Genomic DNA, 19,245 nt, shown 5'->3' on the forward strand with positions numbered 1-19,245 from the left:
CATGGCACGCATGAACTCCAGCCTCCCAGACAATCTTGACCCACTGCAATTCGCCTATGGCTGAAACAGGTCTACAGTGGATGCCATCTCCCTGGCCCTACACTCAGCTCTGGAGCATCTGGACAGTAAAGACATTTACGTTAGACTATTGTTTATTGACTACAGCTCTGCCTTCAATACAATAATCCCAAGCAAATTTGTCACCAAAATCCAAGACCTAGGATTCAACACCTCCCTCTGTAACTGGATCCTTGACTTTCTAACCAACAGACTGCAATCAGTGAGGAGAGGCAGCAACACCTCCGGCACGATTATTCTCAACACTGGTGCCCCACAGGGCTGTGTCCTCAGCCCTCTACTCTACTCCTTATACACTCATGACTGTGTGGCCAGATTTTGCTCTAACTCCAACTACAAGTTTGCAGATGATAGCACTGTTGTAGGCCGTATCTCAAGCAGCGAAGAGTCGGAGTACAGGAAAGAGATAGAGAGCTTAGTGGAATGGTGTCACGACAACAACCTTTCCCTCAATGTCAACAAAACAAAAAAGCTGGTCATTGACTTCAGGAAAGGGGGCGGTGTACATTCACCTGTCTACATCAACAGTGCTGAGGTCGAGAGCTTCAAGTTCCTGGGAATGATCACCACCAACAGCCTGTCCTGGTCAAATCACATAGATGCCATGGCCAAGGCGGCTCACCAGCACCTCTACTTCCTTAGGAGGCTAAAGAAATTCGGTTTGTCCCCTTTGACTCTCACCAACTTTTATCGATGCACCATAGAAAGCATCCCATTTGGATGCATTGCGGGTTGGTACGGCAACTGCTCTGCCCAGGACCACAAGAAACTGCAGAGAGTTGTGGACACAGCCCAGCGCATCACAGACACCAGCCTCCCCTCCTTGGACTCTGTCTTTACCTCTCGTTGTCTTGGTGAAGCAGCCAGCATAATCAAAGACGCCACCCACCCGGGTCATTCCCTTTTCTCTCCTCTTCCATCAGGTAGAAGATACAAGAGCCTGAGGGCACATACCACCAGACTTAAGGACAGCTTCTACCCCACTGTGATAAGACTATTGAACAGTTCCCTTATACGATGAGATGGACTATGATCTCATGGTCTACCTTGTTATGACCTTGCACCATATTGCACTGCACTTTCTCTGTAGCTGTGACACTTTACTCTGTACTGTTATTGTTTTTACCTGTACTACATCAATGGACTCTGTACTAACCCAATGTAACTGCCCTGTGTAATGAATTGACCTGTACGATCGGTATGCAAGACAAGTTTTTCACTGTACCTCAGTACAAGTGACAATAATAAACCAATACCAATCCTTAAGAAAACAATTGTGTGTGACATAAATGGGAAAGAACTTGCAACTGACATGCCATTGTACTGCTGGAATCATATTGGACGTTTCATCTCTGTCCCCACACAGTTCTCAATGGTAATGGTTCAATGGTTGCAGAGTCACTCTCTACATGTAAGAAGCCATTGCAGAGGTGGACTGTCACAACTTCCAGTGAAATAAAAGAAAAACATATTTGCATATCTCATATATTGCAATAAAGGCACTTTACATCCAATTAAGTACTTATCAAATGTAGTCACAGCTACAGTTTTACAGAAATTGCAATACCAAAGTCCCACAAGTAGTATTGATGAAGAAAAATAACCTTCTTCTCAGGTACTTAGGTATAAATATTGGCAAGAGCATGAGTGATCATTTCACTGGGCTTCTTCAAAATACTAATAGGGATCTTTTCTATCCACCTGAAAAAGGAGATGTTTAAAATCTTATTTAGAAGAGAGCACCTCTGATGATGCAGCATTTCCAAAATAGTCCACTATACTTGAACATCAGCCTAAATTATGCGCTGTTGTGAGAAAGGTTCTTTTGGTATCTTAAAGATAAAGGTCTGGGCACACAGCCTTTGTAATTTAAAAATGGTTTATTAACAAAGACAAATGCAGGGACAGAATGAATGGGAACAGATGCACACTCACACACTCTCAAGCAGGAGATCACGAATGTGGGGGGAAATCGCGACAGAAGGTGAGGTACACACACACACACACACACACACACACACACACACACACACACACACACACACACACACAATAACTGGGTACAAATGATCAAGGAATAAACTGTACAATGTTTGGACACCCTGATTCTGGACAAACATTGGATCTTTGGTCTCGGGAGTCCTTAACTAACTGCCCTGAAGTAGTGCACAGCTTACCTCAACATCCTCGGAGACAGAGAAAAAAGAGAGAAAACCAAACGTGCAGCACTTTTATGCTGCTGGGGGGCTGGGTAGCCCAGCAAGGACAAAGGTGTTTTAAACGGGCCAGTAGTAGATGTGCCCAGGAAAAAAGGTGCTCGCACAGACCAATCCGAGTGGTCCAGCAAGACAAAAGTATTTACCTAATGGGGTGGAGCCAAACCTTGATTGACAGTGGTGCAGCTTCCGGCCTAATAGGCAATGCTATCATCCGACCATGGGGGTCAGTAGTGTTGTCACTGTCACCTGACCCCTGGCCTTTCATACTACATGGGCTTAATTCTTTGGAATGATATTATATTTGTATTTAAGAAAGTGGATAGAACCATGTTAGGGAATTTTAAATCTCTCAATTTGTTATTGTTATGAGGAAAATTAATGGAGTTCCTCCTGAAAGGAAGAATAAAAGATCACACAGAAGTGAAAAATATAGAGTTAGCATGGATTGCAACAGGAAGAAGATTGCCTGACCAACCTAACTGAATTTTCTGAGGAAGTAATAGAGAAACAATAGTAACACATGCTGAATATAATTTATCAAGATTTTCACAAAGTTTTTTGTTATGGTTAACCCATAATAGACAACTGAATGTCAGAGAATGTCATACCAGGGTATAAGTAACAGAATGAATTGTCAGCTTCTAGGTATAAAGTGAAGAATGAGAGTAATGAGTGGCTATTCTCAGTGGAAAAAAGTGGTTGGCAGTGTTCATGGTTTTTTGAATGATTTTATCTTTGAAATCAAAAACACTTCTAAAGTTGCTTATGACATCAAATTGTGGTGTGCTGGTGTTTGGGGTTGGAGGGCTTAACAGGGGTGAAAAGACAATGCTGAGAAGAATTGCAATTAATTCCTGAAGGACATAAAACGTCTTCAAAATGGGCAAATAATGAGCAAATTAAGTTCAACACAGATACATTCAAAGTAATACATTTGTGTTAGAAGAATAAAGATGTTGCTTAATTTGAAACATGCAGGTGTAGGTGAAGAGGAGAAATGAAGGGGTCTTGAAGCACAAATAATTCCATTCACTAAAAGTTGCTGTGTAAGCTTAGTGATGCCAAAAAAACAACCATGCTCTGGAGTTTACTTTTAGAGGGATAGAATTGACAAGTAACATCGTTATTGCTCGACATGAATTGAATCTTCATTAGACGGCACATAAGAGCCTTAAAAAGAGGGCGTGGAGAAGACTTGAAAGGATGATACCAGAAATATGAGGGCCTTCATGTCAGGAAAGGATGAATGAAATCAATCCTTTTTTCCCTTGAGAACAGAAGGTTCAAGGGCAACCAAAGAAGAAATTGAAGCAAGAATAGGCCTTTCACACCTGCTCTGCCATTAAATAAGATCTTGGTAGATTTTTTACCTCAAAGCCATTTTTCTGTACTAACCCTATTTCTCTCAATTCCCTTAACATCAAAACAAATCTATCTATCTCTGGTCTTTAAAAAGATGAAAGGTTTTAACAGAGTGGATACAGAGAAAATGTTTCCACCTTGGGCAAAGCATAACTGCAGGCCATCAATAAGAAGTCTTCACCAAGGAATTCAGTAAGGAATACTGAAGAAACTTTGTTACCCAAAGATTGATGAGAATTTGAAAGTCACTACAACAGGGAGTGGTTGCAATGAATAGCTGTGCTGATAGATTTACATGAGGAAAGAGGAGGCAGTCCAGTGGAGCAAAGATGCCAGCATGGACTGGCTGTGCTGAAAGATATGTTACCATGCCATTTACACAATGAATGAAATTTCAATTCATCATCTTCTAACAGAGTGTAATCCAACAAGCCACAACAAACACAATACACACTTACAAATCTTCATTGCCACTTTATTGTGTTCAGATTCAAAGCAGTGTCTAACAAAGTTAAGTACTGCAAGGCAGTCTGATTTTCCAAGAGGATAGACTACAGATGGTAACTGGCAGGAAGTGAGATCAACAGACCAGAATACCAACAACTTAAGTGCAGGATACTCTTGAATCCCATCTAAAATAAGTGTTCATCACAAATGGATCGCAGAGACTGATTTGAGATAACTTATTACGCACCACACTTATTCCTGATTTAACGTGATATTTAGAAGGAATGAGAAACTTACTATTAGTTATTCTTGGCATAGGGTGTCACTGACATGAACACAATTCTAATCTTGATGTAGGCATGCATGCAGAAAGTTAATAAAACTCTTGTATTTCCTTTGAAGTTTCTGAGGATGATTTTCTGCACAAAAGGGATATTAGATTTTACATTGGTGGATAAAATGGCCAAGATATATTGCAATTATCCCAAACCATTGCAATTATCCCACAGGTTTTAACAGTTCTTCATTTTGCCAAACTATTTAGAAATACATGAATTAATCAAGGAGCCAATTGGACTGTATTAGAGGCAGAATACATTTAATAAATGCTTTTTTTCAGAAAGTGAACAAGTATATGGATAAAGGGAATGCAGTAGACATGGTATGTAGAGGTATTAAAAATTGTTAATATTGTGTTGTCTGCATCCAGGTCAGACTCATCTATATTAAGTGAAATCAGAGATCAGCACTAATTTACTTCCAATGCTTTAAAAAAATTTGTTATCCCTATCAATTTGATTTCAGTTCATCGACCAATCTTTGATTCACACTGCCACATTTCTTAGAGAATCTGCCTAATTTATTGTAACAAGCTTGCTGTGAGACTTATGAAAATCTCTACAAACCATGTCCAATGCATTCCCCTTATCCATATACTTGGTCACTTTCTCAAAAGCATTCATTTATTCATGCATTCTGCCTTTAATAGTCTAATTTCCTTTTCTTGATTAAATCATATATTTCTAAATTCTGTGTGATTTTATTGTGTACTTAGAAGTTTCCAACAACCTATGTTAAGCAATTCATCAATGGTTATTCAGTTCTCTTCCTGCTTCAATGGGATTTTCATGTCCAATTCCCCAGAACAGCTTGTATCCATGAGATTTATTTTTTTCTAATCTGTAAATATACTGTTTTTTCTTTTGTTACCTCAGATATGGCACTTAAGTACATTATTGAAGTTTGCAAAATTTTGTTTTATTTATGTTGCAGCTGCTACCCTGTCTTTATCCTTCAAACTTTTCAATCAGTTGGTTTTTGCCAAATTACTTGCAAAACAGTTTGCTTTGTACAATAATCATCCTACTAGCTTCATTGACTAAAACCATAATGGCATGCAATGAGATTCATACAGAGGATCCTTCTATATTAGTGTTAAAATAACCAGGCAACTTATGTTAGATATCTCATTGATCACCGTGATTATTTCATACATTAGATACTATTACCAAAAGATATAACAACACAACAGCCATTAAAAAGTTGTTATTTGTTGTTAGATTAGTAGAAAATTTACATTTCCAATCTGATCTTATTTGCAGTGTTGCTTTCTACTCGGACCTCATAGGAGAGTTTTGGTATGAACTGGACCTTGTTGCAGAGAAGCCAACACCACAAACGCTTCCAGAGCTGCAGTGTGAGCTGGGGAAGTAAGTACTCCACTCTATATTTCTGAGTTGAGACAAGCAAGTATTCTGCATTACAATTTCTTTGCCTTCTTCATGTAGCTTTTGTTTGGCAGATTTACTATAAATTCCACAACTGAGCACCAACACTGGAATGTAGCTTGTAGTTGCAGAAGACATTGTATATGCAGTGTGCTTTCTGTATGGCATGCTTCCTGCAAGTCGTTGTGGTCATCACTAATGTCATCATGCCACATCGTGTCTGTTGTTTTTTTCTATCAGATTCAAATTTTTAATTTGAATTACTTTCAATGAGTTCTCAGTGTGTTTAAAGGGAGATTAGGGAAGGAAACCAATACAATCATGCTCTGAGGAGTATGTTTTGAGCAGAAAAGGGGTTAAAGAGAGGAGGAGGAAGAGTTTAAGAAGGGATTTCAAAAAGGAGCACCAAACCAACTGAAGCATAAGCACCATTGGTAAGGTGAAGATTCATAATGTTGTGCCAGAAGAATAGAGAGTTCATGGAGATGGAGGGTTTAAAGAAATAGGTGTGGCAAGGCCATGGTAAGAATACAGATATTTTAAATGTCACCAGATGACCACAAGATACGTGGTATTCTACTAAAAGCAAAAACTACCACAATCAGATCTTTAATAGTGAAATATTCTCCTACTTTCTCTCTCTGTACTTGCCTGCACCCTTCCCCGTTCTATTCTAATCTTTTGTTTCTCTTCAGTGTTTCTATGAGATGTCTCTATTCCTGAAAGAGGCTTGGAACCAAATGAACTTTGCTTCAAGGCAGCTTAAGCCTCTTTTGCAGGCTGCTCCATCTCTGCTGCTGTAAGAACAGGACAGGCTTGACTGCTTTCCAACACATGTACATCTGAAGTAGCCAGTAGAAGGGCACACACAAACTGTCTGAAGTCATTTATTTTAAGGGGACCATAAATCTGCAGGAAAGAGTGGAAAAATTACCCAGAGTCTCATGTATCCCATGCCCCTTGACCACTCTCTCACTATCAACCACCTTCCCAGAGCCACCTTCCCACAAAAGTGATAATTCCCACAAAGGACACTGTCACTGCATCCTACATGCAATCAAACCCTTACCACCCTATATTCTGGTACCTCAACTTTCTTTCCCTTTTTTTTAATATAAGATAAAATTAACTGCACGTTTAAAAAGATATGAGTGATCAAGGTCACCAAGTTACACCTTACATGCATTTATGCTTTCCACATATTTATGCATGTTATTATGAGATTTGACCCAATGCTTATGCATTGATTGACAGTAAGTAATGCTACAGCAGATCTTTTATTTATTACAAAAAAAATCAGCTAAGTAGGAGTGATATCAATTTGTTTTCTCACCCAGTATCTCAAGAGATAATTGTAATTCACCTGAAATTCATTTGTCCAGTTTGATGATAGCAGAAATTTTGCATGTGTTGATTGGCCCTGGTGTGTATCATTATGCATTTGTTTGCAAGTTTTCATCCAATGACATGTTGAGCAGAGCTGAAACTAACTTAAATTTCTAACTGGTGTATTGTATACACTTTTTACTGATATAGTTGCATTGCAAACATAATGCTGGCCACTTCCTTGCTATTAAATACTGGCTTACTTTAACCTCTGATGCTGAGCACCCATTGTTTAAAGATCAGCAAGTCCAATATGAAATCAGAATGGCATTATAAATCTTTGAGATTTCACGAGTGAAACTTAACTCTCTTCAATTAAAAACAAAGCATAGTTTTCAGAAAATAACAGTCGAAGGAAGAATCAATGCAAATAGAGTTCTTTAAATGGCCTGCTGCTCATAATTTCCTCATATGGACAGAGTGTACAATTTCTCTTGAATCTTGTTTCTGGTGAACTTGTGAAAAGTAAAGTTTTCTAGTGCTTATGAGCATTAGCAATTAGAAGATGCACTTGCATTTCTTTCAAAGGGGTCTTAACATACACATTTTAACTCAACCACTCTCTTTTGACGTCCTAAAGGGGCACTGTGGAAAAATTCAAAAGCTGGTCCATCAAAAGATTTGAAAATTCTGATTGTCTATAATCAGAGAAATACTGATAGGCTCTATCCAAAAATGTTGTAATGGTGTATTTTTGCTGACTGGATTCAGTGATAAAGCAGGACTAAATTAAGCATTGCTCTGCAGCAATTGCAAATGTTCTTGTTTCTGATTCAGAATATAAATATACAAATGTGAAAACAGAGGATATGCCTGAAGAGAACAATAGAGGTTCTGTCATGATGTTGCATATAATCCAAAAATAGAACTCAGATGTATGTGCACAGATCTTTGGAGATAGAAAGACAAGTTAATTAGATTTCTAAAACAGTGCGGCACAGGGAAATAGAATTCTTGAATGAGAATAGATGGGCTCAGATTTCTGAAGAATATTTATCGAGGGATTATGAACTTAATCACTGATAGCAATAATAATAATGACAATAACAAGTGGTTTAATGTGCTTCATTTGAGATGATAGATTGAAAATGTCTGAAGTATACTTGTGAAAAATAAGTGCTTTATTTTACATATAAATTATGCATAAGTAGACCTGTAGGGTATACTCAGGTATGTATATCCAGGTTCTGCTTCAAATTGAAGATAAGGACCAAAGAGACAAGCAATTGAACACAGTGAAAGAGAATTTGCTTATTGTTTTTATTCTTTGATTTGTTTAAAAGCCTATTTGGAATGGTGTGGATATTTATGGATGATACCAAAAGCGTGGGAATAGTAAATCATTGAGAAGATCAAAGGAAGCTACAAAGAGATTTTTATAAGACAAGGAATGGGCTAAAAATTGGAAGATAGTATTCAGTTATCATGAATGTGAAGTGCTATTTTGAGGAAATAAATATTAGAATTTGGTAGACTAAGTATAAGAATCTGCGCATTCTGGTTCACATGTTAATAGCAGCACATCAGCCCAATAATATCATTAAAAATAGTAAATGGAGTTAAAGATTTCAGCAACAAGCTGTAGAATCTAAAAATCGAGAATAATGACTTTAGTGTGGAATCTTATTAAAGTCTCCTGATCATTGTGTCCAGTATTGAGATTTATGAAGATGCTTCCTATTTTTAGAAATATAGAAACAAATAGAATGAGAAAGTTTAGTTCATTTTCAACAGGGCAGTTAGGGCAGTGTGATACAGATAACTTTGACTTTGACGTAGGCTCGATAGAAAGAGAGCTTCCCATGGCTGAAATGCCTAAAATGAGGGGTCAGACGTACAAGAGATGTGGCCCCAACAAGTTGATTTCCAGTATTACTGGTTGAGATAGAATTTATGTTGATATTCAAAATTAAAATGGATAGCTGGGTGAAAGAAAAATGATAAAGGGTTATTGAGAACAGAGAAGAAGTATGTTTTTGGGACTATTGTTTTCAAGGAGGCCCTGTTACTGTGTTATAATTTTTATGTACTCACATGAATTATTGTTGGAAACAGCTTTATATTTAAGAAGAAAATTATACATGCTGAGTTTCAGGTCTGATGTTTGACATTTGTGATTGTTCTCCTTTTAATAACAAAGAAGGATCTAAGAGATTCATTGGGATGAAGAAGGGATTATTTATGGAGACTGTTTTAATGAAAGGAAAGAGCTCAACAGAAAATCAGAGTGGATGTCCATAGATTTGGAATACCATTCTTGTACCATAACCAGAAATCCATTAGTTTCAAAGGAATGGAGTGTTATTCAGAAAATGTAAATTTAGTCAGGAGGGATTTGAATAGCAGATAAGACCACAATTCTTTTTTTAAAAAATGAGTGGAGCTTGGAGAGATATTTTCTACTTCTACATCTTATTTTCCATTTCCAACTCCACTAAACCAGGGAAACTTTGCAGAGCTAGTAGCTATGATAATCTAGCCAGGATTTGGCAATTACCTTGAGGGTTCATTTGCTACAACCTCATTGAATTTCATTATTCATTGAAAAGACTGGATAAATGCCATAAATGGGCATTTTACTTCATTAACCCCAGCTGATTGGGATAACCCCTGAGTATACCCGACACCTGCATCTGAACTAACTTGCCAGGAACTGAAAGTACAAACGGACCAAAGTGTACTTAATTTTGCCAAAAGTTCCATGGAGAATCGCCACCAATGTTTTCCTTGCAAATCAGCTTATCTCTGATGAAAAGCTATAAAGGGTTGGGAATGGGGACCCATGATTTATCATTTGAGGCTAGTCACCAGTGGTGGACAGCTTTGCCTTTGTGAGATGTCTGCAAAAGCCAGACCTCAAGCTCAATCCATTTCACAGGGCTTCAGAAAGTGCGACCAAGGGAAAAATGCAGGGGGCCAGGACTGAGGATACTCTGATTCAATCTGATTTTCTTCAAGGGATGTTGGTTAGTGAACTAACCTCTATTTTGCAGAGGTTAGACATCAGCTCTTTGACATTTCCCCATCCGGATCATGGCCTCACAATACAACATGCCATTGTTCCCCAGATATTCATTGAGTTCATCACTGATCTTTTTTCTTTTGGAGATCTTCCCTCCACAGCCTCGAAATTCATTTGCCCCACACACGTGCAGTCTGCTTCCACGTCCTTCCTCAAGTCCACAAGCTGTTGGAACCATTGTTTCAGCCTGCTTTTATCCCCAGAAATCATTGCTTCAAACTTTACCTCTATTCTTTCTCCCTTTATCCAATCTCTTTCCATCTTCATCTGCAAAACTTCTTTAATTACTTTAACCGTTCACACTTCCCTGGTTCCACCTGGTTCACTTTTACCATGGATGTCCAATCTCACCACATCTCCACTTCATTCCAGGATAACCCAAGGGCACTTTATTTTTTTCTGGAGGAGTGAACCAACCAGTCCGCTCCACCACTTGCTTCCTTCACCTAGCTGAACTTGTTCTCATACTGAAGATCTTCTCTTTTAACTCCACTTTGCTTCTTCCAGACAAATGGAGTAGCCTGGGATAAGAGCTATGATTTACTTGTACTTCTTCTAATTTCACATACAGTATTCAGTGCTCACATTCCATGGATCATAATCTGTAAGTTCCACCACCTTCAATGGGATTCCACCACCTGGCAGGCATCCTCCTGCTCTCCCCTTTCTTAAGGGACCATTACCTCCACGATGCCCTCGTTCACGCTTCCATCTCCATAAACCACTCCCCTTCTCATGACACTTAGACCTGTAACTGTGAAAGATGCAATTCCTGGCCTTCTATCTTTCACCTTTCCACTAAGGACCCCATCAGTCCTTCCAGCTGAAGCAGCAACTCGTTTGCACTTCTTCCAATTTAGTATATTGCATTTGGTGCTCATGACATGATCTTCTATGCTCTGGGGAAACCAAACGTAGATTTCAGCAACTGTTTTGCAGATCACCTCCATTCAATTCACAAGGGGAACTCAGAGTTCCAGTTCCCATCCCACTCCCACTTTGGTTACTTTATCTTTGGCCTCCTGCACTGTTACAACAAAACTCAATATGAGCTCGAGGAACTGTACCTCAACTTCTGACTTTGCATACTACTTTCTTCAAGACGCAACATAAATTTTAGATTATCAGCTATTTTAACCTTCTGTTCCATATTTATAGCACTGAGCTTTTTGTTCTTTCTACTATCCTGATATTTCAGCTTCCATTTGTCTCACCCTATTTACACCTCCTTTGGGCTACCTTAACCACTCTCTTCAACCAGCACCACTTTGTCATTCAAACTCTCCTGGTCACCATTCTATCACAGATCTTTCTTTGTGTTTTTTCCTCTTTCACTGCAATTTATAACTTGTTTCATTTCAACTTTTCCCTGTTCTATCCTCATGAAAGATCATTGAACTGAAATTTGTTTTTGTCTGATGCTGCTTGACCGACTGAACATTTTCAGTATTTTCTGAATTTATGTTCTCCAAATCTGCTTTGTAAATTTATGAGGAAAACTTGAAATTGGACATGGAAAAATGACAATTGCAAATAAACTTTGACATAATTTAATTGAATAAATAACCTCTTTGGAGGGTTCCCCAGAAGAATCTCTCCAGTAGTTTACTGAGGTATACAGTCCACAAAGGTTCAATTTCATTCCTCATTTCATGACTCGTCAGCCATTCATGGGTATGGTTAGAGAGCTAAAAGTGAACTATAGCTTTAAAGTCCAGTATCACAGTCTCCCATGATGTTTCTGTAAATAAATGAGACTACCTGTAAAGAATTACACATGATTAATGGCCATTTTGGGTGTGATAGCAAAGTGAAATTGGCTCCTATGGAATTGGAAACGAGCATATCTTACGTGGAGGAGAAAGCAATAAATAAACCCAAAATAGAATGGACTAAGATGTCTTAAATTGCAGCCAGTTTAAAAGCTGCCTTTGAAAATCAAAAAAAAACTGACGAGGTTAGAAATATAAAATAAAAACAGAAAGTGTTGGTAGCTTAATTAGCTGCAGTAAATTGCCCTTTTGTGTAGATAAGTGGCCAAAAAAATTAAGGGGGAGTTGATGGGCATTTGAGAGAGAATATGTTGCAGTGTTATGGTGAAAGAAGGGAAACTGGGCTGATGGAATTGTTCTGCTGGGAGCCGGCATGGACCCAGTGGGCCAAATAGTTTCCTTCTGTGATATAATAAGGCAGTAAGTCATGAATTAAAGACTCGGCAGGTCAGGTAGCATCTATGAAGAGAGAAACAGTGAATGTTTCAAGTCAATGACCCTTTGTAATAACAGATGTTTAAAACATCCTGCCTTCCATCATCATTTCATAGCAGGGAGTTTAGAGTACTTTTTTTCTGTATACAGCTTTGCATTTGTTTACATTTAAAGAGGAGATCAACTTAGGAAAACAAACATGGCAAGAATTTTCCATTTATTCCAATGTAATTTCAAACAAATGCTATGCACCTGTAACATGTCAAAATATTTAGCAATAATACAATCCCACCAGCATTACTTTGAAAGTTAGTTATAGACATGCTAACTGACATTGTTGTATGATAGTACAATTTATTAATGATTTTTTGAACATTATTTCAATGCTTTGTATTAATACTTATAGTATGTGTGGTAAAAATCATGCTGAAAACTGAAAAATGGTGACTTGCTGATGTGCTTAGGACTTTTTTACTTACAATGAAGAAGTAGTGTGTGCAATCATTGCAGCTATGTGATGGTTCTTTCTGCAGATGGGCTCGTCAGTTCATCCCTCTCATTAATTCTACTATCGAAACTCTGAAATTGGAAATTGTTAACAGTAACCCAGCAAATTTTTCAGTTGAAATTGATCCGAGAAAGCCTGTAAGTATCTGTATAAAGTGATGGTATGACCAAAGCATATTTTACTGCTTAGAGCCATATAATTCACTGTTAAAGAGTGCCTCTGTGTTGAAACTACTCATCTGATATCCAGTATTAAACCAGCATAGATTTCCTCCAGTTAAATAACAAGAACACCAGACCTTTAGTGTTGTATGCTGGGAACAACTCTTTGCTGGTGCAGGATATCTTATCACTCATAATTGTCTATCACATCTACCATTGTGATAGCAAAGGAAACAGTAATGTGTAATGGGTGCTGGGGGAAGAGGAAAGAAGGGGGAACTGCAAAGGTAGCTCTACCCACCACAAGCTATCAAGAAATGCGTTTGTTATCTCAATATGACCATTTTGTAGTGTGTGAGCTGTCTGCATGTCAACATTTGTACAAGTGAAATTCCAAGCTGCAGTAGCTACATTATCAGCTTGCTGTTGGCGCATCAGGAAAGTGACTATGTCTCTAAAGGAATATCTATTTCTCTTCCTCCAAAAGTCATGAGAAACAGAATTATAGAGGACTGGTTTGCTGTGTGATTTCAGATATATGTTAAAACTCTCTCATTCAGGAGGAGGATCTGCAACTCTTTTCTCTTAGATCAGGACAAACAGTATGTGAGAGGATTAGACTTTGCGAGGAATTTAAGGCTCCTTCAGCACCCAAAGGGTTATCAGCTGCCTTCATTTTACTGTAAGCTCTTCATTTCTCAATTTTTTTCTCAACAGAAAAGAGTAAGAATTCTTTTTTTCTTCATTTCATTTGTGACAACAGATGGTGCAAAGTACAACCAGTGCCATGATGCCTTCAGCATGACCAAATGGGGGAATGGAAATATTTGACCATTGAAAGCACTTGTGTGATCAAACAATCAATCAATAATTGAACTTTGAACTGTGATTCTGAGTTTAGTGAGGCCATTAAAATCCCATCAGTATTTTGTCAGATCCTGGAGCTAGGTATCTCCCTTTCATTTATTTCTTTCCAAAGGGGGTGACTATCTGGCCTTTTGTCTCCACAGGAATATGTTCCATTTCTTCCTGCACATGACCTTACCTACAGCTATGGCATCCACTCTGCTGTTGGAACAGTGTTCCTGCTATCTGTAATCAGAACACACACTTCTTCATGAGGACCCAATTGCCCATAAAGAGTGCACGTGACATGAACATTTTCACACTTCCAAATAGGCTCCAGGCAATAAATGGCATTGTGTCAGGCCTGCTTTTGGTTATTATGTCCGAGCACAAATGTCATTTGGTGTGTGAGATCAAGAGCACAGCTTTACGTAGTTCTGCACTTTTTTCCTCACATGCTAATTTTTGGGCACAATCAAATTGGAATTGGAATGCAGTGTATCTCAAATTTAACATATGTTTATCTATAGTAGAGGAAGTATAATATTATGACATAATTGTAAGATGTTTTTTCCCAAATGCCATCTATTCTGAATTATCAATTTATTTCCATAAACTATAAAGAAGATACCACCGTATGTGGTCCAATTTAATTTACACCGTGAATGTACCGAACATGCTTTGATGAAAGTTATCAGACAATTTTACACAGAAAAAATAAACGGTTTCAAAGAATTTTCAGCATAAATTCAAGAGGAAATTCAAACTGGATCTGAGAATCACCATATAGATATCCTAGCTGATTTTGCTGTGGCCTAGCTGTTTTTAGAGCCAAACATACAACTGCATCAAGAGGAAATTGTGGTCTTTGGTTTTCAAAGATGGCCATCAGATTATGAAATTCTATATAAAAGAATAAGACCTTTTGATCCTTGTAGTCGATTGTTGGCTGTAGAAAGGTGCACTGATCGCATAAAATAACATATTGTCAATATTATACCTGAAAAGCTTGAAACATGTGTATCAATATTATGATTTTATTTCTTCCTGTTCACAGATAATTGTGAATCCTCAATCTACAACTGAAGTACCTGTTCAATTCTTTCCTTCATCACTGGGAAAAGGCAATCATTGCACAACGATTATCTTCAAGTGTCCTCAAGTGTGTTTTCTCATTTCTCTTCATTATCTATATTAATGATCTGGATGTAGGGGTTTGAATAACTGCCTTTAGGTTCACAGACAATGCAAGTATATATGGTAATGTTATGCCTTGGATGAGGGAAAAAGACCAAAATTGAATCCAGATGCAAAAAGAAATGGCACTTAATTTAGATTATGCACAAATGTGGAGCTAGTATGTTTGTACTGCATATTTTTCTGAACAAAACACTATTGAGCAGAAAGGCACCCATATCTTAGAAGACATGAAACTCTAAAGTTTCAGAACCAGCATCATTTGGTGAAAAGCTATGGTAGATACAATATTAGGATGAAAAACAAACCTTGTAATAATACATGTATTAATCAGAGTAAAAACAGAAAAAGGCAAAAACAAAAAGTAACCCCCCCCCCACAGCATTAATCCAACTTTCCTCAACCACAGAATCTATCTAACTTCTCCAGTTAAGCATTTTCTCCTTTAATACAACATGAGGCTGCTTTATCAGAAAGATATTTAAAAAAACACAGAAGGAATTATTGTAATATTTCACAAAACCTTTTTTAGACCACACCAAGAATACTGTAGTTAATTTTGCTCCACTTTATTATTGGGTGTCAGAGAATTTTACACATTTTTTCAACAGGTCTCTCAGATTCTTATAAATAAATTGTTAATTTCCATAATAAGATTCACAATCATGCCTCTCATAGGAAACTGCTTTGGTGCTTCTTCAGATCTTCAGAATGACATCTAGATCCTGGTATTCAGTTAGTTATCATTTCTGATTTCTTTATGGAAATGAAACTTGAATGACTTACCAACTTCATCTAAAGAGTTTGCAGAAGTACCATGAATAATGCTTCAAAAATCCTCGTTGATCTTTAAGGTCCAATTTGGTAGTACTATCATTAAATCCACATTACTATTGTAGCAACATTGGTCTCACAATCTGAAAATGATCTTATAGTTTCCCATTAGAGGGATGATTGTGAATCACAGAGTATATCAGATGGCAAATTGGCGCTCTTGGTGGCAGAAAAATAGGCAGTATGGAACCAAGTTTTGCAGTAAGCACTTAAGGTAGTGTGGAACTGCACTGGAGTGTCAGTCAAGATCTTGGGCCGAAGTCTCCAAACAGGGAGTTGATGTGGAATCTTCTGACTACAATAACTCCTCCTGAACTGTAGGGAGGGACTTCCTGCAATGTATCACTGATCTGCCAAGCAGGCTTCAACTTCCTCATTGTCTTAACCATGGTGACCATCTCTGCTATCAGCACAGAGATCTCTGCACCATTTTAATTGTTCTTTTGATGATTCAATTCCCTAACCCTACCTGTGTGGGCATTACTCCCCAACCTACATGGAAATGGAAATCAGCTAACTTCAATAATGGGTGATTAATCAATAATTATCCTGTTATATGCTCAATAAATAAGTGAAAATCTGTCCTGGTATTGATTAGCTGATTACAAAAGGACTGCAACAGTTTAGAAAACATATAACAATCACAACATACCCATTATCTTCAGCCTTCCTGCTGCATCTTATTGGTCCTCACTAGCTCCTTAGCATCTCAGGTGCACCTAATTACTTATTGCAAAGCTTGCCTTTCAGACAAAGTCAAGAGTTTCAATACTTTCTGATGTTTTATACTAACTCTTCTTGGCTGGTAGCAAGCTCTATCCAGTTGGCAGCAAGCAGAGCCAGAAAAGAAGTGATTTGATTTTGGGTGTCTTTCACCTCTGAGGTCTTAGCCTTGACCACTGCTGTCAAGGCTAAAGCCTCTGCCACGGCCTTCAACTCCATGATGTCCATCTGCTGACATAAATTTCTATATCAGAAAGTATGGGTTCTGGGCTCCACTCAAAGAATGGTTAAGTATGTGTATGAAGCAGGGTATCCCCCATGCTCATTAGTGTTTTTTACAGGCTCTTTGGTAGGCTAAACAAATCCCATTAGGTGTATCTATTTGTGTGGGCCATGTACATACAAAGTAATCAGGAAAGTGGAACTAAGGTCAAGATCAGATCACCTGTGATCTTATCAAATGGCAGAGCAGATACCCTGGGCCCTGTGACCTTCTGCTGTTCTTCTTTCTCATGTTCTGAAGTTATTCCTCTTGTTCAATGGCAAAATCTGAGTTGGTGGATGAGAATAATGCTTGCAGTAACTGTGTATTTGTTCATCTTCCTCATTGGAGTCCAATGGCTCATTGGGGTGGGTGGCATGGATAGGGGCTGTGGAAGGGGTTGGGATAATTTTCACAGAAGCAATGTCTGTGAACCTGTCATGACAAAGGCACAAGAGGATGTTCATAGAAAGGGGCCAGGTAAGAGAGATATATATGAAATGTGGATGTTCACAAGAAGTTGTTGTGCAATGGGGGTTGATAGGATATGAGATAGCTGAGTGGATGCATACTTAGCATCACACTCAGGTATTTCTTATCCTCAGTGCTGACTGTGTGGTAAAACAGCTCATTATGGCCAGCACACACCCTTCCAACAAAGTGAGGTGTTGAGATTGGAGGAGTTCTTCAGTTTTCTGCTGTGGGCATTAGTTATGGACAACCTTCTCTTGTAAAAGAGAAGCAAGGGTGTTAGTGAGTGTGTGTTTTGTTGTTTCCATGGGTGCTAATGATATAGTTGCCATGATTGAGCAGTTGAAGATGTGTGTGAATCCAGAAAAGTATGTGAATCCAGTTGTGTTATCAGATGGTATTTGCGGCTGATTCCACCTCCCATAACTGGACAGGTGAGGTGATTAATCTTTTTGCACTGAAATCAGATCTCCAGTGACTCACACCTTATACTGATCACACTTGGCACCTCCCCCCAAAGTGGTTTCAATTCAAAGTGGCTTGTTTAGGTGTGGTTGGGGCATGGGTGGAAGATGATGTGTATACAATTCATATTTTCTGTAAGCAAATTAACTGTAACTGCTGAGAGAAATATTTATGGATTTTTTTAATGTAGCTAACCACCTTCCATTTTTCTCAATAGTTACAAGAGTGGACCTTTCATCTGTCAGGAATAGGCTTGCTTCCCCTTCAGATGGACCCCGTTAGTATCAGTGCTTGTGTCAACTCTCATGCATCACTTATCGTGCCTTTCAAGAACCCAACTGATGATCTTCTTTTGATACATGTGGTGCTGACAGGTGATGAACAAAAGCTCATTAAATTAGATCATTTTAGATATATCTCCTTGAATGTTCATTAATAATGAAGTTTTTATAATAGTTATAGTTCAAAACTCAGTTGTGAAGCACATTTATTAACAAAATCCTCCTAGTTAACAAAATGTGCTGCTATCAATTATAGATTACTTAAATGCTTTTATTGGCTTATCCTGATAGATTAGTGGTCTTCTCCAATAAGTAGCTGAGCAATTCATACTAGGATGATTATGTTACAACCTGCTTGTCTAATTGATCTTAGCTGGGGCAGTGGTAATAGCAATACAGATTACCAAAGCATTTGGAATTTATGGGGGAATTTTATCTAAGGTTCTCAATGCTTTCCAAAAACTTTGAAAACATTTAAGGAGAATAGTATTGGGTTGACTGTTGTGCTGAAACTCACCATTTTTATTGAGTAAAAGCTAATTATATGAACAACTCATATGTAGTTGTGTCCATGAAATCTGTTTGTAATAAGTAGTCAGTGGTTGAAAAGAGAAGTAAAACTTCCAACAAACACACAATATGATAAAAATATTTAAATATGTAAATTCTTTGAGATAGCAGCAATGAAAAACACTTAAAGAGCTATTGTACTCCCAACCAAGTAAAGTTTTAAATTATGTTTTTACTGTGAATAACCTTAACCATTTCTACAAAAAAAACAAGATATTTGGATTTTTGTTAGTATTTCCTGCAGTAAACTTAGTGAGGAGCTGCAAGAGGTTTTTAAGAAATTAAAGAAACTTGCAGATTAGAAATTATCTATTTTGTTTTATAACAATGCCAGATACGCAAGGCTTTGTTTCTCCTAAATCTGGCAAAGATCACACAATTGAAATAATACATTCAAAGTTAATTTGTTTAAGTATATTATTTCCAATCTTGTTTCAATACCAAATGAAGCGGAAATTACTATTTCTTTTGTGAAATAT

At 37.9% G+C, this 19,245-nt stretch overlaps 1 protein-coding gene across 1 annotated transcript in view; it reads left to right on the forward strand.

Moving 5' to 3' along the window:
- The window catches only part of LOC127569658 (cilia- and flagella-associated protein 47-like), a 401,309-nt gene that overhangs the window by 302,264 nt on the left and 79,800 nt on the right, over positions 1 to 19,245 (forward strand). The window contains 4 exon segments of the mRNA XM_052014458.1: positions 5,708 to 5,815; positions 12,982 to 13,093; positions 15,021 to 15,125; positions 18,133 to 18,289. Coding sequence (XP_051870418.1) covers positions 5,708 to 5,815; positions 12,982 to 13,093; positions 15,021 to 15,125; positions 18,133 to 18,289 — 482 coding nt within the window.

The sequence above is a fragment of the Pristis pectinata genome, chromosome 4 (genome assembly GCF_009764475.1).
Source record: "Pristis pectinata isolate sPriPec2 chromosome 4, sPriPec2.1.pri, whole genome shotgun sequence".
NCBI lineage: Eukaryota > Metazoa > Chordata > Chondrichthyes > Rhinopristiformes > Pristidae > Pristis > Pristis pectinata.